This window comes from Paralichthys olivaceus, chromosome 7 (genome assembly GCF_024713975.1).
Source record: "Paralichthys olivaceus isolate ysfri-2021 chromosome 7, ASM2471397v2, whole genome shotgun sequence".
In the NCBI taxonomy this organism is placed as follows: Eukaryota; Metazoa; Chordata; class Actinopteri; order Pleuronectiformes; family Paralichthyidae; genus Paralichthys; species Paralichthys olivaceus.
The window spans coordinates 8,115,140-8,140,057 of NC_091099.1; the positions used below are offsets into that span (position 1 = coordinate 8,115,140).

General features: G+C 40.7%; 1 protein-coding gene across 1 annotated transcript; it reads right to left on the minus strand.

The window, feature by feature from the left end:
- Positions 1–735: 735 nt before the first annotated feature.
- nup93 (nucleoporin 93) lies at positions 736–23,421 on the minus strand. Its single transcript, XM_069527985.1, has 22 exons — positions 23,260–23,421; positions 21,726–21,908; positions 21,012–21,129; positions 11,878–11,940; positions 9,050–9,178; positions 8,093–8,167; positions 6,901–6,993; positions 6,623–6,762; positions 6,399–6,531; positions 5,957–6,114; positions 5,681–5,846; positions 5,424–5,517; positions 3,277–3,468; positions 3,057–3,183; positions 2,886–2,958; positions 2,688–2,732; positions 2,219–2,335; positions 2,004–2,122; positions 1,741–1,858; positions 1,512–1,595; positions 1,314–1,442; positions 736–1,100 (listed from the first exon to the last, which is right to left on the minus strand). Exons 2-22 carry the CDS (start codon positions 21,902–21,904, stop codon positions 990–992), a joined length of 2,463 nt encoding a protein of 820 aa, XP_069384086.1. The 5' UTR covers positions 21,905–21,908; positions 23,260–23,421; the 3' UTR covers positions 736–989.
- Positions 23,422–24,918: the final 1,497 nt, after the last annotated feature.

Below are 24,918 nucleotides of genomic sequence, written 5' to 3' on the forward strand. Positions count from 1 at the left end.
GTAATGATGTTAAACCAGAGGGAAAGGAAAAGTCTAAAACTGAAAATCTTCAATTACATTTGTTCTTGACCTCACTCAAGATAAATGAGCTCAGAAGGAATCGGACACTTTTCACAATTTGCTTGAAAAAAAAAAAAAAAAAATGATGCAATAAGATCGACCTCCTGTGAAAACAGAGGTCTGTTTGTGTTCATCTTGTTAATGAATAATCTCATATTCATTTGATGCAATTGTAGTTTGTCTGTGATTTGTTTGATGTTTTGTTGAACAACACAAATGAAGATGAACCTTGTGGAGGACAATGCTCCTTTTGACAACAAATCTGTGTGTTGGTCCTTCGTGAAAACACGAGAAGGTGTGATGATGTCAATCAAAACCTAACACCCAGTTGAGAGGTGTTGTATAAGACATGTACACTCAGGGGATCCTTCACCCTATAGACGTCAGCAGAGGCAGAGAAAATCTTCCTCTCTGAAATGACCCAGACTGAGAAAACAAGTTTGAACAGCTGTGGGATAAGGCTCTGTGTATGAAAGTGTTTGAATCATTGTGCAATAGAAAACAGAAAGTCCAATTTAAAGGTGCATCGATTGGAAGCTCCTTCTCTTGCAATGTAAAAGACTTGACTGGCTTCTCTGGGCTTGCAACAGAAAAAAACATAGTGAAGTGGAAAAATGAGGCAAAATGAATAAAATAAGGCAAAACATAAAATAAGAAATAAAAATGCAACTGAAATGTATGCTTCGTTTTTTATTCCAAATCTTCACAGATACAAATGTGAAACAACAAAATGAGGGAAAACAACAAAGAACTGACAAACAGCGACGGGTGATTAACTGTGTGTTAACTCACAACAAAACAACAAAATAAGTGTGTGTGTGTGTGATTGTATATTCAAAAGCAAAAAGGTTTATGGTTTTCAGAAGGCTGCTCTGTGTGTGTGTGTGTGTGTGTGTGTGTGTGTGTGTGTGTGTGTATAGGTTGATGTCTCAGTTCATCAGTAATTCCATCTGCACCAGTCTTGCGTTGGTGTCACCGGCCATGTTGTAAGGAATCATACCAGCGAAGGTGATCAGGGCTCTGGCCTGGTTTCGCAGTTGCTGTTTGAAGAAGAAGAAGACGACATATGAAGCGTTAATATTTACAAATATTAACACTGTTCCAGATTTTCTTCTCCGGAGTTTCCCACTCAGCAAAAATGTTGATCTTCCTAAAAATAAAACTTAAAATTGCAGCTTTGGTAAGTTTCTTATTTATAAAACACGATTCTTATGAAATTCAAAGAGCTTCAAATGGAAAAAGAGTCTTCTCACCATGTCTCTGTCTTCCATGGTCCTCTGTGGCCGCCCTGGTGTGCCTGCCGGCGCCCCCTTCAGGCGTTTGTACTGTGTGAACAGGATGTTCATGGTGGCCAGCAGCACCTCTGACAGGTTGTGTCGCACCTGGAGACGTTTACAAAATTTAGAAAGAGAATAAGAAAGAAGTTGTGCGTTGTGAGACAGTTTTCTCACCTCATCACTGAAGTTCCTGAAAGCAGCGACTCTCTCCTCCACACTGTCCTGACTGAGAGGAAGAAGCTTTAAACGCTCCATCACCTGACGGAGGAACAGAAGAGGGCGACATCAACAGAGGAGCAACATATACTCAACACACAATATCGCCTCGATGTATCAATCAGGGTATGAAAATGTGATCCATGAGTTATCAGCCGTCTCTGTGCATAACCACAGCTACACTCACGTCATAGGCTCGGTCGACATGACCCGCGTGGTACTCGTCAAAGAACGTCATCAGGTCTAACAGCAGGTAGAAAGTGCTGTCGACTGATTTCTCTCCTGAGACGCTCTGAGAACGATACCTGTATATGGAGAAGAAAATTATTCAGGTTTGCGCATTTAAATTAAACTTCTGAGAGTGTGTGTGTGTGTGTGTGTGTGTGTGTGTGTGTGTGTGTGTGTGTGTGTGTGTGTGTGTGTGTGTGTGTGTGTGTGTGAGATGCGTACCTCTCAGCAATGGCCACTGCTGTGTTTTTCAGCCTCTCCTTGTTGGACTGAGGAGCACTGACCTGGGCAATAACCGGACTCAACAGTCTGTTCATTAGCTCCAACACCTTATCTGGATTCTACGAGGGGACCAACAACAACAGTCAAAAACCGTGAGAGGACGTGCGGTGCTGCAGCTGCAGATACAAAGAGCACAAAAAAAAGTGTCCGCTCACCTTGGCGAGCTCGTAGAGTCTGACTGCCTCCTCGTACAAGCCCTTGTTCTCTGCCTCTAGAGCCACTTTACTGATGATCGCTCTGGTGTCGCCAGCAAACTTATCTATGACTCCCGGCTAAAGAGGAGAAGGGAGAACGAGACTGAGAATACTACAGAGGATACTGCTCTACTTCTGGTGGTGGAGCAGAGAGGAACTTGATTTGATTCCAGCAAGTAGGAGAATTTACAACAAGGAGAATTCAACACTGCACGAGACTGCATTAATGAGACGTTAATGCTACAATGAAGATTTGTGAAAAACTTTCCACTGCAAATTCTAACCATGACAGACTAAAACACGTAAAATATAGAGAAGACAAAGGAAAAATGTGAAGGAGAGAGGAGAAGAACATGTCTGGAGAGGAGGAGAAGAAACACAATAACCACAAAGGAGATGAGAGGATCAGATAGAGAGAAAACCTTCCTACCTTCCTGCTGCCGTCCTTCTCTAATCTCCCCAACAGCATGTCGAACTGCAAAAGAGACAAAATCCTCACAACCATATAAAAAATATATAAACCTTTCCAGTTTTACAATATAATACAAACAAAGACAAAAGAACTGAAATAAATCCGACATTGTTTGGCTTATAATAGTCTGTAAAAAACAAAAAAAAGGTCACTCACCTCTCGACTCTCAATAACAAGCTCACTGACACAACGCATGAACATGTTTTCTCCCTGGCTGTCCTTCTCATTACTGCAGAAGAACACACACAATTAACATTTTATACAAGCGATGAATCTGGGTATTTTAGGGTTATAACTCCCTTTATTTACCAATGTGGGATTATTTACCGTAAGAAGTAGAAGTACTGCAGAGCTTCCCGTGGATCTGTGGACTCAAACTTGCGAGTGTAAAGCATGAGCAAACGGATAAAGTTGAGACGGCGTACCATGGGAGGATCCCCAGGCTCCTGACTCACTGCACAAAGAAAAGTTGAACACATTATTTTTTAAAACAAACGTTTTCTTGAGTGTCTGCGCTGCCGTACAAAACGAAGGTGAATGCACTCACACAGCTGAGCACTTTGGCCAGACGACTTCAGTAGCAGCCTCAGTTCATACAGCACCAACGCCATGTGCACGGCATGACTCCGCAGTCTCTCAACACGAAACAAGAAAGCCACCGCCGCCTCGAACTGAGCCGTCAGGAACAACACCTGGAAATACAGGAAGGGCTGCTGGCTGGCAGAGAAGTGAGACTCTCCTGTTGGGACAAAAAGATGAGAGACATTATTCAACAGAAATCCTCTGACGAAAGTATTTCTTTATTGCTTAAACCTGTGTGTAATTTCAGAAAGGAGGACGGACACTTTAATTAACAATCCACACATTACACTGACATCTTATCTCCTTCATTCTTGAGAATTCTCCTCTTCATTTTCCTCTTGAATGATAGTTCATTTTTTCCATCTGACACTTTATTTGTTACTGTTAAAAAAACCCATTAATAACAGCACTCTTCTTTTTGAAGGAAAAGTTAGGTATTTGGGAAAAGAACTTCAAAACTACTTCATTTCTGTGAATTAATTTAGAAAAAGAATTGAACTGAAGAGAAGTGTCAGGAAACAAGTGGAGAGTGTGGAGGTATGACAGAGAAAAAGAAGGTTCTCTCAAACTTCTCCCAAAGTTAATGTTGTGAGTTCATAATCACCATCCTACAACCATCAGCCATCAGGATATACCCCGAAGGAGATTGTATTTTACACGGCCACTATCAAGCATTAGAAGGATTTAAGTCCATGATTGTTGTACAGTAGCTTAGAAACTGGCAACCAAAGTTCAAGTGTCAGACATCAATATGACAAACACGGCAAACAACATGGCGCCCACATTAAGCAGCTCACTGAAGTTCAAACTGCACCAGCCTCTTCTAAACAGATGAACAAACCTCATGACATGACATGTCAGCTTCTGACAGTTGCTACGGCAACTAACATGTAAAAAAAACATTTTGTCTGGTGCAGGTACTTAGTCATCAAGTTTACTTTTTAATTATAATCCTTAATCCTCTTCCTGGCTGAAACTTGGGGAGCAGAACAGGGTGGACCATGTCAGCCATTTTATAGCCTTATCTCAGACTTACAGCACTTTAGTTCAAAAAAACGAGAGCGCGCGTGAGAGAAGAGGGAGGAGGAGGAGGGAGGGGAGCGATGAAGAGAGGAAAAGGGATGAAGGAGGGGAGATAAGAGTGTGTGTGGGGGTGTGCGGGGAGGACGCTGCAGTGGAGTGTGCAAACACGAAAAGCGAAAGAACAAATCACATGCAAAAGGCGAGAACATGCAAGGAGAGGCTGAAAATCAGTGGGAGGAAGGAGGGAAAACATTGATGCAGGTGTGAGGCAAAAGAGGGATGAAAAGGAGGAGACGGAGGCAGAGAGAAGGAGGGACGGAGAAGCTGAGAACAGACGAGGCTGGCGAGCCTTGGCGGTACGCAAGAGAAGTGAAGAGAGGCTTCAGGCTTTACATCCTGCTGTGAAGCAAGATGGAGGACAACCAGGAACACTGTGGTCGACATGTGAGGGCGCCGAGCAGCAGGGAGAAAACAGAATGAGGCTCGAGGCTGTACTTCCAACTGAGAAGAGGGAGTGAAGAGGGGGGAAATGGGAGAGGGTGACAGCAACTGAGAGAGAGAGAGAGGAAGCGAGTCCAGTGTTATCTGAATAGAGCAGGATCGGCCTGTGGAGAAGACAACACCCGGCGGAGAAAACTGTGCTTTTGCCTAATGCCCTCATGCTCTGGTTTTCATGTGTTGGGAGGGTTTGTGGTTGATTTAAGTGGGTAATTTTATTTTGAAATGGAGGGAGTGAAGAAGAGTCGAAGGAAGCTCATAGCTTCTCTTTAAAAGGGCGGTTAGAAGATAATTTCATTTACTGCTAATTTAACTAATGTTTTTGTTTGAAACAAACTAACACGGATTTCAGTAACGACTGCCCAGGTAAAATCTTACACAGCATTTGAACCTCTCTCCCCTTTCAACTTTCACCCAAAATATCCTGGATACAGTTCCATAGCTCACTCAGAACAGGCACAGACACGACAGACATGGAGCAATATGACAAACATTACACAAGGAAAGCAAAGAAAACAGAGGTTGGAGGGAGGCAGAGTGATGCTGTTGTTTTGCAATCAGGGAAACGGACAGATTGAAACACTGTCATACCGTAGTCCTCCAGCAGCTGTTTCTGGAGCTGCGGCAGGGTCAGTCTGTCCTGAGGAGAGCTGCTGCCGTCATCGTCAAAACACACCTGGTTCAACTGCAAGTACAAAACATGGTGCACAGGATGTTAAAAAAAAGAAATACAACCACTCTGACTCAAAGAAAGATGCGTAAGTGAGAAAACAACACATAATAGCAAACTATGTGCTAATACTGGAACCTCACAAATCAGACAAAGTGGAAAGTAGACTGTACTGTACCTTAAGCCAGAGGTAGTCTTCAGTCTTGTCTGCTACCTCTCCATGGTTATCACTGATGTCACATTTCCCGATCAGGCAGTAGACGGCTCTCTTGTAGGGGTCAGCGCTGTTCCTCAGCACTCTGCGGTAGTGGAGACGAAGCTTGTTCTCCGAAGTTGGTGAAAGGCTAAAGAGACAAAGCAGAGGAAAGCAGAGAGAACAGAATTAAAAACAATTTGGACTCTATTGGGCTGTACAGACATCATGAGGTAAAACAAAAAGCTTGAGTGTTCTCACCGTCTGTCGGGGCTGTTCATATACTCCTGGAACCAGGTCTTGAAGTCTCCGAGCTGATGTTGCACTCGGTTCACCACCTGCATGGCTGCGTTCAGGTCTCCACAGCGCAGGCAGTAGTAGATCACAGCCCACACTGGGTGGCCTTCTATCTCCCCATCCTGTTGCAAACACAGACATTCGATGTAGTGGTGAAAATAAACCATTGGCACTGATTCTTACTTTTTCAGAATACATTTCAAATTAACATTCTGTCTCTCACTGTGTTTTTGATTGAAGCTATGGTTACTAAACCACATTATCATATGGATTTCACTTGGCAGGTTGACAAATGAGTGCGACGGCTGGTAAAATCTTTTCACATTTCACTTTTACTTAAGTGTGTGGTGCAGGTGATGTTTTCATGAACCGAAAGCATTCAAATGTGTTTGTCTGTGTGTGTTACCTGCATGCCAGGCAGGGGACCTGGTAGTTTAATGTTGAGGAAGCTGCGGACTAGTTGGTACGTTCCTGGCACCCCTCCTAACTGGGCCTGATGAAGGTTTCCGAATACCGTAACCATGGTGTAGTTTTTATAACTGGGAGAAACCAGAAACAAACAGAATTAGTCATCTTGGTGCTAAATTTGTAGACTACTTTATATTCAGGAACAAAAAAACAAGCAGTTACCTGTTCTCAAGGAAGCTGAGTGCCTGACGTACAAAGGCCATTTGCATTTCAACTGATGTGCGACTCTTGAGTGTGTCTTTAGCTGGCACCAGCAACACATCTGTCATCTGCTTCACCATCAGCCACATGTCTGATACGTTCTGATATGAAGAGAGCAGGAAGGTCATGCACAGAGAAAATGGAGTAAGAAATAAGCATTACTTTTATAGAAAGCAGAAAATGCATCTTCGTGTAAACAGTGTAATAAGGTTCATATTGATCGTAGATGTCAGTGTTACCTTGTCATCCAGGCTTTCAGCAACAGAAGCACACAAGTCTCCCAGGTTGGGCTGAATATGACCATTCACTATCTTCTCATTGAAAATGTAGATCTGAACAAGGAAAGAAAAAGAAAAGATTTGATGACAGTTGCTCCCCAGATTGTTCAAATGCTAAATTTTCAGGTTTAGTTTCAACATTTCAAAGTCAACACGAAAGAAAAATATCTGAAATCCGCCTACAACTCCATCCTCAGCTTCAACAGTGAAAGCAAAGGCTACGACCATCGAGTGAAATGGTTCACAACAAAGAAAAGGAAGAAAAGAATCAAAACGTTTAAAAGGTCATCAAAGAGGATGACAAAAACCAGACAAATGACTCCGCACGCAATGTGTCGACACATGGTCAAAGGAAGAGCACATTTGAAGCAATGTGTCATGTAGCAGATGAGACAAACAGAGGGAAAGAGAAAAGGTCAGACAGGATGATGAGGAGGGGTAGAGAGGGATAGTGGAGAGACATAGACACAATGAGCGAGAGAGAGAGAATAACCCAGATTTCAGTTCTAACGCCCAACCAATCAATATGTTTGATCTGCCTCTTCCTGGCTCACTGTGACCCAGTTTTAATTCAACAACCAGACTCTGCATCACAAACAGAATATTCACATCTGTGTTTAATTTACTTTAGCCTCACTTCTTTAGATTTAAGATGTAATACACTAATGTGGGAAAGAAAAACTTTATTTTTAGTAATAACATTGAGAGCTATTTTTTTCATAGATAAAAATTAACACATCATCACACTAGATTGCTGATTTTATTAGATTAACTATTATAATGTTTCTCCTAATTTCCATATATGATTATTTCTTTGTTAGTAAATCAGTGATCAGATAGTATTAACAGAATTAATAGTCGCTGAATATGGGTATTATTTGTTCATTACTTACTAACCAAGTGTAAAATATTCTGCTTTGTACACAAATTATTAAAAATATTATTTGTTCTCAGTTGAAAAGATAAATTGGTGAATATTTTAGATATTCGGAGTAAAATTTCAGGAAGTTTAAAAAAAAAAAAGTACGACACTGAAATAAATGTGCTTGAATTAATTTCCCAAAGTATAAATTCTTTATTGTACATAGTAGATGTAATTGTGTTTGCTAATATTTCCTGTCTCTTCCTTTCAATGAACATTAAAAAGACTCACCTGTCGTCCATAGGCCACCTCCACGCTGTCCAACGCACTCCTTCCCGGAGCCGTCACTTCACTCACAAAGCTCGGCTAAAACAGAGAAGAGAGTTTATTTCATAGATACACTGCACACAAGCAAGTGGCACAAAAGTAAAGTAGTTAAAAACAATTAGGAACACAGTGTACCAGTGACAAATAGATAAATAATCCCAATGAAAGCTGGGATATGTTCCCACAGGATGACACACAAGTCTTTTACTTTACTTAGGGCGAAAATAAAAATTGTATTCTCTGATATAGCAGTTAATTCTGGTTAGTTTAGATGAGATTGAAGCAAGAAAACAGCCTGAGACCAAATAAATTAGAAAATGACTCAATGACCTACAAGGCTACAACTTCAGTGGTTCAGGTAACTATTATTTAAAAGATCCACTATGTTGTAGATTCAATAAATGCTATGTAAATTTTTTTTTTGCTCTTTAACGGTAAACTATCAGACAGTGGACCACTGACTCTGGGAGTTAACCTGTTATCTCTATCCTGTCCGCCTCACCTCCAGAGTAAATCCAAAAATAGATATTTCTTCAGGCCTCTTCATTATTAAAGAGCGACAGCGGTGGACCTGCGCTTTCCTTTTGGGAGAAGTATTCATTTTTATGGCAGTTCTTATTAAAGAGAGGAAAGGTTGTGCAGGGCTGCGTCCATGAGGCAGTAAATCTGACAAATTTACCGACTTGTTGATAATATATCCTCTCAACAAGCTTCAGTGTGTTGCCTCGACTGTTTAACCTTCAAAGACCCTGAAGCAAGTGTTCTTCAAAACCTTATTTGGTTTTATCGTCAGGTAAAACCTTGTCACAGACTGACACAGTTAATCTTTTTTTAATACAATTCTTTCATTAGTTGCCTCTTGTCCTCTTGAACTGTGGACATATTTCATCCTACATTAACTCTGAGTGGTGCATGTTGTACCTCCACATCTTGACTGAAGTCGAGTGCGTCCTCTCCTGCTCCGAGCAGCGTGTGCAGAACTCTCTGCTTCACCTGCTCCCACTGGACCAGCATGGACTCGCGGTGGTACTCCTCCGCCAACAGGAACGTCTGAAACAGGTGCCCAATCGTACTCTATGTATTACACTGCACAGCCAAGCACATTCTTGTGTGTGATTGTAGTATCCAAATAACAAAATACAAGGAATGATACTTTAAATGATGCAACTTGATGACAGACATCATTTTGAAGCAGATTTGACTTATAAGTGACATTTGTAAATAGGAGAACAAGAACTTTTACTACAAAACTCTTGTAACTGTATTATTCATAATAATATCTCACACGCTGGATGCTATGTGATGCATTTATTCATGTATTTTCATACGTTTTGGAATGTACCAAAATTGTCTTAGTCATCTGTACTCGCTAAAGTTCTATGTATAAATGCCATCAATTTAAACAAACACATGGACACGATGCAGAATTGAATACAGGACAAAAGGTGATGTGTTGCCTGTGAAGTTATTTTGGAGGAGTAGTTCACAAGAAAGTCCATTTTAAAATTCTGAATTATATTAATTCATCCAATGACCTGCTGGGACTGAGATTTACTGTAGATCACAGAAACGGCAGATTTTGTGAGGGTGAAACTGAAACCACTGATCATCTGTTTATCCACTGTATTTACTCTGACATTTTGGGAGGATTTGCAGGATTGGTAGTCGACCAAAATCCTACTATCTGCTGCTCTCACCAGAGAATATACTGTTCCTGGTTTTACCATGAAGGACAGTTAGCATGATTTGATATTGAGTAACCTCACAGTTCTTAAAAAAAAACCTCAACCATGCATCTAAATGGAGAAAGATGAAGGTTGTTTATTCTGTTATTAAAGAGACCTTGTGAACACCTGAAATCTTTAACTAAGTGAAAACGAGCAAGTCTCTGATAAGAGCCTATGAACAACTGAAAATATTTGATGACCATGCAAGAAACAATTGAAGAATAAAGTCTTTATTACTTTTTTATGTTGCTGCATGATTACCTCCACCAAGAAGGTTGTGTTTTCACTCCTGTTAGCTAGTTTGTCTGCAGGATTACGTGAAAAAGCTACTAAACGCATTTCCAAGAAACTGGATGGGAATTAAGCCAAGAAAGAAACATTTCAATTTTGGTAAATATCGACGAAGGGACCTCTGACAAAGGGGATCCAGGATTTTATTTAAGGCTTGGGTGTGGATCCAAATAAAAATCCAGATCTTGCTAATTTAAAAGTGGTTTTATGGAGGAATATGTATTTTTCCAGCCGCTCTACGGTAACAAATAGAGCTAGAAACCTGACTGCCACCAAAATGTAACTCAAATAATGTTAATACAGCAGAGAATCGACAGTTGATAGGCATCTTCAATCGTTTCAGAACTATGTCCAACGGAACATTTGGTGTGAAATCTTATGCAACTGTTGGGCCTTGGTGGATGTAAGCACTCTACTAAGCAACATACTAGTAATATAACTAGAATGAATTGTGTATTAAGAAGTGTTAATTGTCATTATCTCTATTCCTTGATGTTTGTTAATGTTCATCTTCAATAAAAGACACTGACACATGGATCTTTCTGCCTCTTGGGTGTGGCTCTCTCTATTTGATGCGATTGTGAAATGGGTAACTTGTGTGAAGTTGTTTGAAAGATGTCGAATAGAAATTACAGGCTAAGCACTTAGTCAAGTTTTGAATGAGCCCTGGACTAGTTATGTAAATTGGGCCTACCTATGACAGTGACACACACACACAGACACACACCAGATTTAGCAGCAGACCTCGGTTAAGATTGTACAACTCCACCAGGGCACACTGCAGCCCATTTTAACGCTCCACAGAGACTCAGCGTAGGATAAAGGGAACGTGAGATAATTGAATCTCCAGCTCAGGGAGGCAAAGATCTGGACTAAAGCCACAATTCACTGGCTTAAATTGGTCCCTGCCTGGATGTCAAAGCTTTAAAAATTAGGTATAATAGGTCAAAATATAGTTAAAAATGTCACTACTTACATAGTTTGTCCACCAGAGAGCACTGATAAGTTAATTTTTCAAATGCAAAATGGCAGTAGTCAGCAAAAAAGTATATCTCATGGACCCATTTCCCAACCATTAAAAAATGTATATACGCCATTATATCAATATCAGACTTTGTTCAAATACAGATATTTTCATCTGCCTTAAAAATGTACAAATGCGAGTGATAACAGCACTTTAAATGTAAATGAGATCACATTCAAGTGAAATGGCTGCAGTGACATCAGACATCTCAAACTAAATGTGATGTAGTGTAAAAGCTGCAGCGGTCATTCAGAAATCTGTCATCCACTTTCTTTTAAATCTTTGTTGCATTTGATTTTTCTACCCTTCTCCTCTCTCAGGGAGCAGAGAGAGATAATGGGAACGGCAGCTAATTAAAAAGGGCCTATTAGCTCTGCACATCAGGGAAGCCATTTCAAAAGTATTCCCTCAAGGTTCACACCAGAGGGACTTTGACATCACAGTGCACAGATATTGCAGATTTTTTTTTAAGTTTTCCAATACTGTGATGTGCTAATGTTGATGCATACTGCAGTGCTAATCTGAAAGCAAGTGACACAAGGAAGCCCCATGTGTAACCATTTCTAATGTAAATAATTTCACCAAATCATATTTTTTTTGCTTCTTGGGCCTGGACAGGCTCTTTTAGAACTCTTTTCCTATAAAGCAGCATCTACATTGTGTAACCCCATCTTTAGATCTTCTTCATCGTGAGAGGAAATACTGACCCTGCGACGAGACTCCTCAATGGCCGACAACAGGGCGTTGTCCCTCTCATTCTTCAGGAAGCCCTGTGAATGAGGCAGAGGCAGACAGACAGAGAGATGGAGGGAGGGGATGACGCACAGTGACAAACACAGAGAGAGAAAAGCAGGTGATATTAGTTTGACCAAATAAAGCAGAGATAAACTGTTTGCAGCGAGTTCTAAGGGGACAGATTTAGCAGGCGCACCATCATTTGCTCTACGGGAGATAGAAGCTGCTCCTCAATTTTCCGCCCCCTTTTTTTTCTCTGCCCTTCTCAGACATGTGCAGTCACATCATGCACTGCCAGGATTAGTCAAACGTATAGTAGCCAATTTATCTGGATGTATAAGCAGGCCGGAAAAGCGCTGCTGCTCTTCATGCACCATTTTGCTATGAGACAGCAGTCATAACAGCCTCCATTTTGATGCAAACTCAAGATGGCTGCCGTTGCAAACCTTCCTCCCCCTGCTCTGGCCCTTTTGTATGAACAAGGTAATTATTCATATCTTGTTGAACTGATAATAAAACCTCTTGTCAGGTCGGTAAGTGGTAACAACTGGAGTATACAGGACAGAACATGATAGCGCTCCACAAAAAAGGGGAATGCGGATGTACATCTTGCAAGATCACCAAAATGGTGGCTATGCTCTAAATGCTGTCTCTGTTCTCTCAGAGCAAACACAAGGGTGGGTCACAGGCTGATACAACATCATTTTCCTATGGGTATTAATTCAAGCTAAAACATCTCTGATCTATAATCAAAATATTACACACTTTTTATATATTTTGTACTAAATCTTCAAGACCATTTTTAATAAAGCCAAGTGGACACTGAAAAGCAAAGAGAAAATGCATGAAAATCCATTACATCAGCGAACTCTGACAATGATTGTACTGTAAGGAGGTATAATTCATTCATACATCACTACATCACAGCAGCAAGACTGAAAAAAATAGTGGGAAGTAAATTGTGATCACAATATTCACGTTCAATAATATCACCAATTTAACTTCATTGTTTCTTGTAATTGATTATTAAAATCAGAATCGGGTTTCATTGCCAGCAGGTTACGCATACAAGGCATTTGCTGTGGTGTATAAAATGACAAGAAGGTCAGATTAAAAAGTTAAATTTGACTGAAAATGTCAGACAGTGCTGAATTAATCATTCACTGCAACACAGTGTTTTAAAACTGCGCATTTCATCTTCAAATCAACCAAAGGATTTTAAATATTCAGTTTACAATATGAGATGGAGAAAACCAGCATATCCTCACAATGAAGATCATTTATCATCATTTTGTTGCCGTCGACTAATTAACTCCTCACATGATTGTTCCTGCGCACTTAACAAGCCTACATTATGTATGAAGGGGAGCACTTCTGTGGCCATGGAAAAATAGAAGATAATTCAATCAACAGAAAACGTCTGAAAATGTAACTTTTCATTAGCTTTTTCATTTACTTATTAATTCAAGGACATTTTAAGGCAGCAATGGTTTTGCTTGGTTTTTCTCAGTTTTGTTGTCTCACAGTTTAACACAACAGCCAGAAAGTGGTGTGTTGAAATTTGCATTGCACATTATTTCTGAAATTGATGGTTTACGCCTTCAGCTCCTGACATAACGGCCTCTTGAGTAGTTCCCCTCTGTCAGATAATGGCATGTTTTATTGATGACATTTACAGCACCATACGTCTTTCTACCTGTAGCATATGTAGGAGAGTTTCAGTTTGAAGAGCAAGCACCTTAGATTAGATAGAGATTTAGCATTTGTCAATCCGACTGGAGATAATTCTGATCTACGGGGACGTGGGTGCTTTTGGCTTCGCTCCTACTTTCTTGTCACCTGTCACTTGCTCCTCTATTCGCCCACTTACTTCAGCCTCATTCCCACCCCATCCTTTCTCTCCATGCGTACAGCCTTCACCTCTGTCTGTCATTGCATTCTTCTCCTCCTCCTTCACTTTCATCCCTTTATCCAGACAAATCAGGGCAAACTGGAAGCAGAAAGGCCAATCTCAAAGTACAATAGAGTGACTGATTATCAAACCCTGCTATACACAGGTCACTTGTGGAGGGTGTACCCCGCTTCTCGTCTCTAAAAGAGTTTGAGCTCGTCTATTATAACAAATCCACAGAGGAAGAGGTGCCGTCACCGGACAAAAGAAGTTGTCAAAATACCAGTGACAGAAAAAAAAGGGGAAATCAAATCCATTTCAAGCCAGAAGCAACAGCAGTTGGTTTCCTTTTATACATTCTTCATTTAATAAGGTGAAGATGCTCAGTCATTCCAGGTCATTGTTAGGCAAAAAGAGTTTAATGGAGAACAACTGGACTTGGCTGTAGATGTTTCGCTCTCATCCGAAAGGCATCTTCAGCTCATTATCAAAGTCAGTGATGTAAATCACATTAATGGCCTTGATTCAACTCTTCTTGGATTTTATTAAGGTCCGTCATAGAGAGGAAGCCATCAACTGTGCCTTGCTCTGTCATAGTGGATGGCAGATTAACTCGATCTAAGTGGGTTAGTAATACGAGAGTGCAGTCATTCAGGTCACAAACTGACTGAGAGAGAAAACAGTAAGACGAGTGAAGTAACTGAGTCAAAGATTCAGTCAAATCTGTATTTTTCTTTGGCGTGACAATGCTACAAACGTCCTAATGTTATCTTAAATAACTTTCTTACTCATCTGCTGTCAGTGATGAACTACAGAAGATTGCAGCAGGAGACTGTCCAAGACGTGTTCACAAAGTACCGCAAGATGTCCGGAGCAACTGACTCGTACATATTAGTCTCATATAAAAATTCAGTGCTTGTTTAAAAGCAGCTTTCGTGTAATATTAACTAGTATGTATTTGCAGCTAAGGCTAGAGCAGTTGCTGTACAAAAAAGTTTTAGTATATCTGAATCTATTTATAGGGAAAATAAGTTTCTACCTCTTCCAACCTGCCCATTTACCCTCTGCCCCCACCCTCACTTTATTCCCCAGGAGAGGCTGACAATGGGTCTATATTTAAGTGCCCTAACCAGAGAAGAGCTCAGGTCAATGCTTCCTGGAGAGCTGCACTGAAAAACAGGAAAAGAATAGAAATGAGTAGAGCAAAATAGAGAACAGAAAAAAAGGCTGAACAAGGGTTTATAGAAAAGATATACTACAATTTAAGAGGGGAATATTTCTTTCAAGGATCGATTGTAAATTGGAGAGGGAGAAATGAGACGAACATCTTTTCCAGAAACAGACGAGGGAGGGGTTGCTCTTTACAAAAGCATATAAACTGCGTACTCTGCTGGGCAGTCGCCTCAGCATTTTTGTTTTAACTCGAGTACAACAGGAAGAAAGGATTTTTCATTGCTGTCATTTTGTTGTCTGTTGCCAGCTGCTTTTGTGCTGCCAGTGACTTTGCCTATACGACATTTTTTGTGCCAAATCGTTAACTGATAAGTTAGCCAAGAGCTGTGGCCAAATTTCCAATTTGTCTGAAATATACTCTTTGCGCTAAAAGAAATCATCTTTCTCGCCTCAAAATGTTAGCGTATGGGATGATATATTACTTTTTATAAAATTAACAAAGGCAAAGAGCTGTTACTCATATTAGATAATGCTAACAAAAAGAAACGCATCACAATATTATTTTATTGTTTCTCCCATAAGGATCATGGTTCATTTGAAAATCTAACTAAGTTTGATCAAATTCTGAGCAGATGTCAAGGCTTCATCACAGACAGACACAGCATCACTGTTGCTAACATCATATCAGCACCAAATATCTGAAAGACATGGCATGTTATTCAGCCTGAGACACACTGTACCCAACATTTCACACTGACTAAACAGTGCAGCAGTTCAATTGATGCATGGTAAAAATAAACACAAAATAGGGGTAAAGGCGTAATATTAAAGAGCCTCTGTTACATTTTAAACGATGACGATGTGTAATTCACACAATATTCAGTGCCAGGCAATAGGTGAATCTAAAGATGCACATTTTCAGTTGCCCCACCCCTGTATTGTGTATCCTCAGAGATTTGCAAGCCACTCTACACCCACAGCCTGCTGGCCAGACAGAACCGGAGACTTCTACAGGAACAGAAACACAGCCCTGAAAAATAACTGAGGATTAATCAGGAAATACAAAATTGATGTTGATAAAAAAATACCAGATATTGAACAGGGAAGGCAGATGGACCTAAGGACCAGCCTGCCTTCAATTCACAATTCAACTGATGGGAGTTTAGGTCTTTGTCTCTAATTCTGCAACAATCAGCAAATAAATAAAATTACGGTGGACGCCTGATTGTGTCTCTAAAAATACATCTTATTGTAATCCACAGATAACATATGACCAGTTTTTGGCAATAACAAGTACTTGTTTAATTTTATGCATGCGTGTTTGTGCGCTTTAAAATACGCATGTAAAACGCACGCATGTGCTCGTTTCTCCACCACACACAGGCCCTCGTTCTGTTAGCTTCGGTCAAGACACTCACACTGTCTGCGTCTGAACGCACATGAATTTTTCCTGTATGTTCGGGGTAAAATCAGGGAATCAGATTATCAACTTTCCATCTGGCTTCATGCTTATTACACACTACGAGACACAGTTATGTTGTAGAGATACGGGGTCTTGAGGAATCTAAAGGCTACGTAAGGACACAGTCGATGAGCAGTTAAAGAGAAAACGAACGCAGGAAGCCTTGTTCTCTGTGCCAGTCATGATGAAAGAGTGGAAGGCTTTCTGTCCTCATTTGCCACGACAGAATGCGCTGTCCACTGCCCTAGTGAGTGTGAGTGTGTGTGTGTCCGAAAGAAACCCCACCCTTCACTCCTTTGCTTCCTGTGAGGCAAAAATATATTTGTAAAATACTACAGTACAAATACACACACAGACATGTGCATATTTACATTGGAGACAGTGATGCCTGAGTGTAATCATACAATCAATATATATAATCGTCATCATCATCATTGTCGCCACACAGCCGCACAAAATGTAGAATAATCACAGAAGAGGTTGAGAAAGAGAAAATAAACAAAAAAGTCTGTCAGACAAAGCACTTGCCTGTCTAAGTGTGTAAGTGTGTGTGTGTGTGTGTGTGTGTGTGTGGGAAATACTCACTCATGCTGAGCGCCTGCCTGCCTGACAGACAGACAAACAGACAGACAGATGAGAAGAGAGGATGAGACAAGAAAGAGTGAACAAAAGAAGAGTTTGTTTCTTTGTCTGTGCCCAGGTATCTGAGCTATGGCAGCTCAGGACATCACCCCTCTGTCTCTCCATACCTTTAGGTCGCTGTGCCAGGGGAGAAGCAGTGGCCGCCATACTGGGGCGTGTTCCCTGTGCCTTGTCGAGCCGGCATGGCGGACTGCTTGCAGCCTTTCCCCATTGGCAAGCAGGCCAGTGACTCTCGTGCGTGAGCCGGAGAACCAAGTGGAAGTGCTACATCAAGACTCACTGGAGGTGGTTTTATTGTCGGAGGGACGTACCAACTGAGTGCTTAGACACAGGGGGGGATCCATGAGAAGGAACTATGGATTCATATAGAATAACAGTTCCTACCATCAGCTGACTGCCCCTCCCATCCCTCAGCTCTCATCCTCTACCCTCTCTCTTTTTCTCTCTCTCTCTCACTCTTTCAGTCCATCCCGGCATCTCTGATGGCCCTCCCTCCCTCAATCTCACTCATTTTCTTCCCATTTTATCCATCTATGCATCCTTCCTTTCTTCCCTCCCTCTCTCCTCCCTCCCACGGCTCAATGCAATTATAGTAATGGATTTTTCCCCCACGGTTGATGGCTTCCGACATCCTGTCTTGAAATGAGGCTAATCATGCTCTTAAGGGTCATGTTTAGTTAATGAAGGGTTTGGGAGGCACATGTGGGTGGGGTGGGCTGGAAGGGGGGGGGGGTATTCCTATGTGCCGGTTGACACATAGGAATCGCCGCCCAAACACACAAAGCAGGCGTGTTAATACACACCACACTTGTAGTCCTGCACACATGGCTGGCACACATTCATTCACACAGTCACATGCCGTAAAGCTGCATTCATATGTGCAGGCCGGCACACACACGGATGAAAATGCATGCTCCCACGTGCAGCCAAATCTACGCTACACACACGTCCATTCATGAGCACATGGTTATGCACTGTATATGCCAGCGATCGATCGTGCCTGACACAGATACGGGCATGTAAACGCAGCACAAGGAGCCTGTGCACCGCACACACACTCATCCCTCAGCAGTGATGGCATGCGTTCAGTGGAAGCAGTTGGCTAAGCCCTGAGCATCTGCTGAGATAGGCGAACAGTACGGACATAGCTTCACTGTGTGTGTGTGTGTGTGTGTGTGTGTGTGTGTGTGTGTGTGTGTGTGTGTGTGTGTGTGTGTGTGTGTGTGTGTGTGTGTGTGTGTGTGCGTGTGTGTGTGTGTGCGTGCGTGCCTGCGTGTGTGCGTGTGTGCGTGTGGGGGGGGATGAAAATGAGAAAAGTAGAAAAAATTGGAGAAAGAAGGTGAAGTAGAAGAGAAAGGGAGAGGAAGCTGAGGCACCAGCTCAAAGAGAGTGAGGTGATGAAAAGCACAGAGAGAGAGAGTGCGAGCGAGCCGTGGCAAAGAAAGATGGAACAGTGAAAAGTGAGACGAGGACACAGAGATAAAAAAAACTGCAGCCAGTCGCCATTTTTCTACCAGTATCTCTCTCAGCATTCCACGTCTACAGTTTCATTCTTCTGTCTGTTTTTTCCTGTGTTATCTCCATCTACTTTCTCTCCTTGTTTCAGATTCTCCATATTTGTCATCTTCCTTTGTGTACCTGGGTATACATTATTTCACGACAGGTATGAACAAATAACCCAGAAGCACTGAATACCAGTACAGTGTTTTGTTCATGACAATTGCAGACACTGAACATATTGTACAGATGCCAAACTAGAAGAAAACAAAGAAGATTTAATTTTTAAAAACATCTAAAACTGCTGGGGGTAAATGTGTGCATGTATGTCTTATAATAGGATAAGGTCTTCATTTAATAATCAGTTCCCGATCGTGTTATTTCCTCTACATCTTTGGATGCACATGCTTCAATGTAGCTGTACAATATAAATATGAAAGAAAAACTGACAGAACAGAAATAGGGATGAGAATAAGTATAATCCTTATTAGAGTAATTAATTTATAGTAGTGTACAAACAGTGATCCAGGCAATGTGGAAGACGTTTGTTTTCTAATATCAACATATTTGGGCTTTAAATAATGATGATCTTTTAAATTTTACATTGAATGAGTATAAAGGTGATGTCATTGGATCTTTTGTACAAAAACTATATTGTTAGAATACAAGGATAAGGACAATTCATTCTTGGTTATTTTACCTGATAAATGACTCAAGTGGTGAATCAGTTAACAAAATAGTTCCCAATTACTATCCAGTTGATCGGTTACACATCAGGTTTGTGTTTGGGTATTTTTCTTTAGGTTCTAAATGCTTTGAATCCTTTGTGTGGATGAATGAATTAGGAAAGCTGATAATGTAAATCTATATATCATAATTGTGCTCTATGATTCACAAAAACACATGCTGCGTAGCAGCAAGAGTGACATCAATGAAAAACATTATTTTCACAGTCATTTGGATATACAGTGAGGTTTAATCTACATTTTCTCAAATGTTCCCTGGAAGAACCTGGAGTTTTTTTTTAATCTAAAATGTTTGACAAAAGGGTGAGAAAAAAACAATGAGAAAATGAAACAAAAAACTGTCTTATGAGATGTGCAGTGTGTATTTGTGGAGTCTAGAAACGAGGTCCCTTAATCTAGGCCTGTGTCTTAATGGGCCTCTATAGTAAGATCGACACTAATTTGCATTCAACCATACATACAGACACATCACTCACACACCAATAACCTCAGTACTGTGTGTGTGTGTGCGAGTCAGACAGCTGGTCAAAATACAGACTCTTACATGAAGTATATTTTAAAAAGCAGTTACTGTACAACACTAAAATATAAATAACCAACAATTCATGAAGGATCTGCCTGGACATTCGAGCATTGCAATTTCGCACATCATGAAACTACTGCGACAGAGCTTGTTTTATCAGCAAGTGATATTGTGTTTTCTCAATCCTGTACTGTGTTTCTTTCCTGTATCATCTCAGTAGACATATCCTCTTTTCTTCTCCTTGTTCTTGGTGATGTTAAGTGACTGAGAGTCTCCTAGCACCACATTCAATGCTTTTCTGTAGGAGGAAGAAAGAAGTGGGCTGCGATGTAGCGTGACAGTGTTCAGAGCTTGGCTCAGTCAAGATATGAGATCGGTGTGTGTCTGAACACCGTGTAACACCGGTCTCATCGCAGCAACCCTACACTGCTCGTATCTACTGAGATGAAACTGTGTGTAAACCAATCAGAGGAGAAGAGCAAGCACAGAGGTGAGTGGGTGAGTGGGTGGGTGAGTGAGTGAGTGAGTGAGTGAGTGAGTGAGTGAGTGTGCGTGCGTGCGTGCGTGCGTGCGTGCGTGCGTGCGTGCGCCTTTTTGCAAATGCACTTATTGATTCCTGATCTTAATCAATATCTGGTTCAGTTTCTAGAGTAAAGTAAAGAAACCAAAATGTGTTCAAAGCAAATGTCATTTTTTCTCCAACAATTATCTCAACCAGGTGCTGATCAATCTCAATCCATGATCAGACCATATTCCTACACCAAACAATCTCACTGAAATCAAGTCAGAGAAATTAAGTGTCTGTTGACGAAACAAAACTTAAACTTTCCACCTGCCAACTATTATCCAGTGTCATAGTTCCATCCTCATAAAACACACAGACATGTCAGTTGACTTATCCGCTGATCATTTTGTAACTTTTCCTTTCATCCTTCAGACATAAACTCAGAATCTTTGTTGACTGTCTCTGCTGCAGACTATCTAATCTTGTTAATGTGCTCTCTGTGAGCCAGCGTTTCAATCAAATATGCTTAGCCAAAGATGGCTTCGATAGAAAGAGGTCTCACTCTCTTATCATTCATAAAGTGGACTGACAAAAAGCAAATTCTCACTATTATAAGACTACAAAGCTAGCAGTTAGCTCTGCTCATGGCCTGTTCTGTCATTCATACCTGTATGTCAGTGTCCTTGACAGGCTCCAGGGGCTCAAAGGTTGTGGCAGCACTTAAACTTTCCAACCTCTGAGAGATGTGAAAGATATCTAAACCTCTGGAGCCGAGGAGGATCGACCTGAGAGGGAGTCAGAGAGGTGGAGAGAGTGAATGAGTGTCATTGACTGAAAGACTTACAAACAACTGTAGTTGTATTTGACAAACACTAGAGGGCATAAGAGGATCTGCTACAATTACAACACTATCCACTGGACAAGTCATGTCGGCTACATAGAAATTACACAAGATTTGAGTTCAGACATTTATAAGGAAATCCAAACAAACTATGAATAAATGTTATTTCTAATTTATTGAATGGGCTGAACTTAATTTAATATTACTTCCTTTAACATATGTCCGAAAACAAGAAGTCCTTAGACAGAATATTAAAATGGCATATCACAGAGGATCGATACAATTATTTAAGTAAATGCTGACACCTGACCAAGGAGAATAATACCTTGGTCCATTCTATAACTAGGAATGTTACAATTGAGTCTATAATATGCACTTAACACCATTTTATAGTCAAGAAACAGTCTTGTTCATCTTGTGAAATGTGACAGAAATTTACACTCCCAAGCTCGATTCTGAGAAGCTCTGCATAAAATAAGATAAGATAGACTTTATTCATCCCACTCATGTAATCACATGAAAATGGGACGTTTTTCTTACGCTTTCACGTCGGCGGCATCTTGTGAGGTGCGGGTCAGCGTGCGAGATCGGAGCCTCTCCCCTGCCTGCTGGATCTCCTGGAGGTTCCTCTCAACATGAGGCAGCTCTGACACTGCTTCTGTCTCTGCAGCCAGCTGCTCTGCCTGCTGGAGCAGATCCCCGAAGCCCTCTGCATCCATACCTCTATACACACAGAGAAGAAGACTGTCAAAACTAGTGAATACAACAACAGTAAATTTGCACTACATCAAAATATGAATGGAATATATAGTAAAGAGTGACGTCTATGTACTGTACAACATTAGATTCAACATAAAACAATGAAAACATCAACTGTCAGCTTCAATTCGATGGCAGTCTTTATTCATCGTCCTTATTCATTCTATGGATACTAGCCCAAACTTTACAGAAGCCATTTTGAAAAAGGTCAGAGTTGATTTCACCAGGATTAATCAAAAATCACAATAAACAAATCTGAGATAAAGCCAGACTGTAAAAACTATGAGGCAACAAAGTCTGTCTTCAATACTTCTGGTTAAATTAGGCCAACAAAGGCAATGTGTCATATCAACGGGAATAACTTTTATTGGATTCCCAGGATTTTTACTTAAATATGATGACTACTGAGCATCAAGATATGCAAGATATTGACTTCCCTGATTTAGCCAAAAACAGGTGTTACCATGTGGTTATCTTATTTACAATAAGGTTAATGAACTGAATTTACAATGATATCATCTGTCAGCAAGTTTGAACACAAAACACTAGTGTGGTAAATGTCAGGAGAATACAATGAAAGGTGTAAATAATGTACACACTAATTAGATTTGAATAGTCTACCTCATTCTGACCTGCCTGCTGCTGTAACAACTGAATTCCCAGTTGAGTTTTATTTAGTCCCACATGAAGAGAGCGGGATTTTGTTTCTAATGACTCTCCCACTGACTGAAAGATACGAGACTAAAATCCAAAACATCATGTATGAAAACTTAATCTCAGTCAAGCTAAATTAAGTTTACAACCTCCACCCCTCATTCAGCTGTCAAATGATGGACACACCATGAACCCTTCAAAGTAAAAGTACCATGTTTGCAGCACATGTCAAACAAACTGTTAATAGCACATGTTAGTTGAGGGACAGCTGACACACATGTACCAGAACAGCTGATGTAAACACACTGGCACACTGCAGCCCGCGCGTGGAGCTCCCTGGCTGTCAGAGTAGCTTAGCGTTAGCATGATACTAACACATTGGCTAGCTTGGGTCGAAACTCGCCTCCCTCCTGACAACAGTACGAGGCTGGAAGGTGACTGCGGCGGATCAGAGGAGTAAATCAGATACAAATGTGACAACGACCTCACTTTCTGTCCCTCCCCAGCTTTGTTAGGTCACTTCTTTATTTAGCTTCATGCTAAAATGAATGGCGCACCAGAGTTAGCTCAGAAGGCTAATTGGCTAACGCTGTCTCACATGCTCGCAGTGGAATCAAGTTGTAATATGTCACAAAACACCGGAAACAGATCAACCTCGTACCTGCTGTATGGGACAGATGTGGAAATGATCCTGTTTGTGTTTCTCAGGGAAACGTGTTCACAGTTGTTCCTTCTTATTTCGGTTTAGTCCAGAAACACAACATGGATCAAGGAATATGATTTGCCGGCACTGAAGGAGTCGACGCTGATTGGACGAGCGCTTCCTCCGTACCGGAAATCACACTTATTCTCAGGATTTGACAAAAGGCCGCTGCTTCCCCTGCAGGACAGGAGGACTTATAGCATCTGGCAAATAGTCTTTATCCCTGACAGAGTTTTTTATGTTTTAGTTTGTGTGTTTGAGCAAAAAAAAAAAAGGAAAAGCAGAAATCATTTTTCTTTGGATGCCATGTATAATGATGCCATCACGCTGAATAAAATAGTGTTTGTAACAGGAAAGGGGAAACCCTTTTGAAACTAGTGTGGTAAAGTTGTACACATGTGCCCACCAAAGGCTTAAAAAATCCTATTTATGATTGTCTGGTTCTTATAGTAAAATCGGTAGTCTGATAACCTAAATTACCTAAATTACCTCAAATCATATTTTATTTGTATAGCCCGTATTCACTAATCACAATTTGTCTCACAGGGCTTAACAAGGTGCAACATTCAGTGCGACTTAACCCTCAACAAAGGTAAGGAAAATCTAACAAATGAAAAATCCTACTTACAGGGGGGAAAACGTTGAAACCTCAGAGAGAGTCACATGTGGGGGATCCCTCTCCCCGGACGGACAGAAGTGCAATAGATGTTGTGTGTAATTGAGAACATCAGCAAAATTACAAAATGTACAACAATGATTCGAAGAAACAGTTTGTAACATAAGTGTGTCAATGTTCGAAGTATTTATACATAAGAAAATGTCTGATGAGTTATTGTCAGTAATGGTAGAATATGTTGGTAGACATATTTTGTCGGTCAGGCAGTCTTCGTTATCATAGTCCACAATCAGGATCCACCACCAGGATCAGGATCCACCACCATACTGGTTGATGTAAGTGAAAAAATCCTCGATCCACTCCTTACTCCACTGGAAATCAGTTTAGTAGTTTTTGCATAATCCTGCTGACAAATAAACCAACAAATAGACATGATTGATAGACATAACCTCCTTGGCAGCAGTAACAACACAAAACAATAGCAATCTCTTTCTGTAGGTAGAAATCATTTTAGGACATAGGACAGGATGGTGAAATTGTAAGTTTGAAAGTCTTCTGAACTAGTTTGATTAAAAGTTACCAACCACCAGCAGATGTCAGGGACAAATCATCAGTGGTGTTCTCTTAGCATCAGCAACAGGGTTAAGTTTACTTAAACACCAGGACAAAGCATTTTGATTATTTAGTCTTAAATTCCAAAACTCTTATCTTATTTATCAGTTAATATTAAATTAGGTTTTACAGAGGTGACGTGGTGCATTTATTTTAATAAGAAAATTATGATTGGCTACCACTTTTAAATGACTGCAACTTGATGATAAGAATTAATGCTAAATGTCCACAGCAGAAACATTCCTCGATCATGTTTTTGTTATATTGAGATATGCATTCTTTCACACACACACTCATAACCATCTTTAAACACTGTCCTAAATGGCAAAGTAGTTATCAGTCAATCAAATTCAATCAAATTTTATTTGTATAGCACAAATCACAATTTG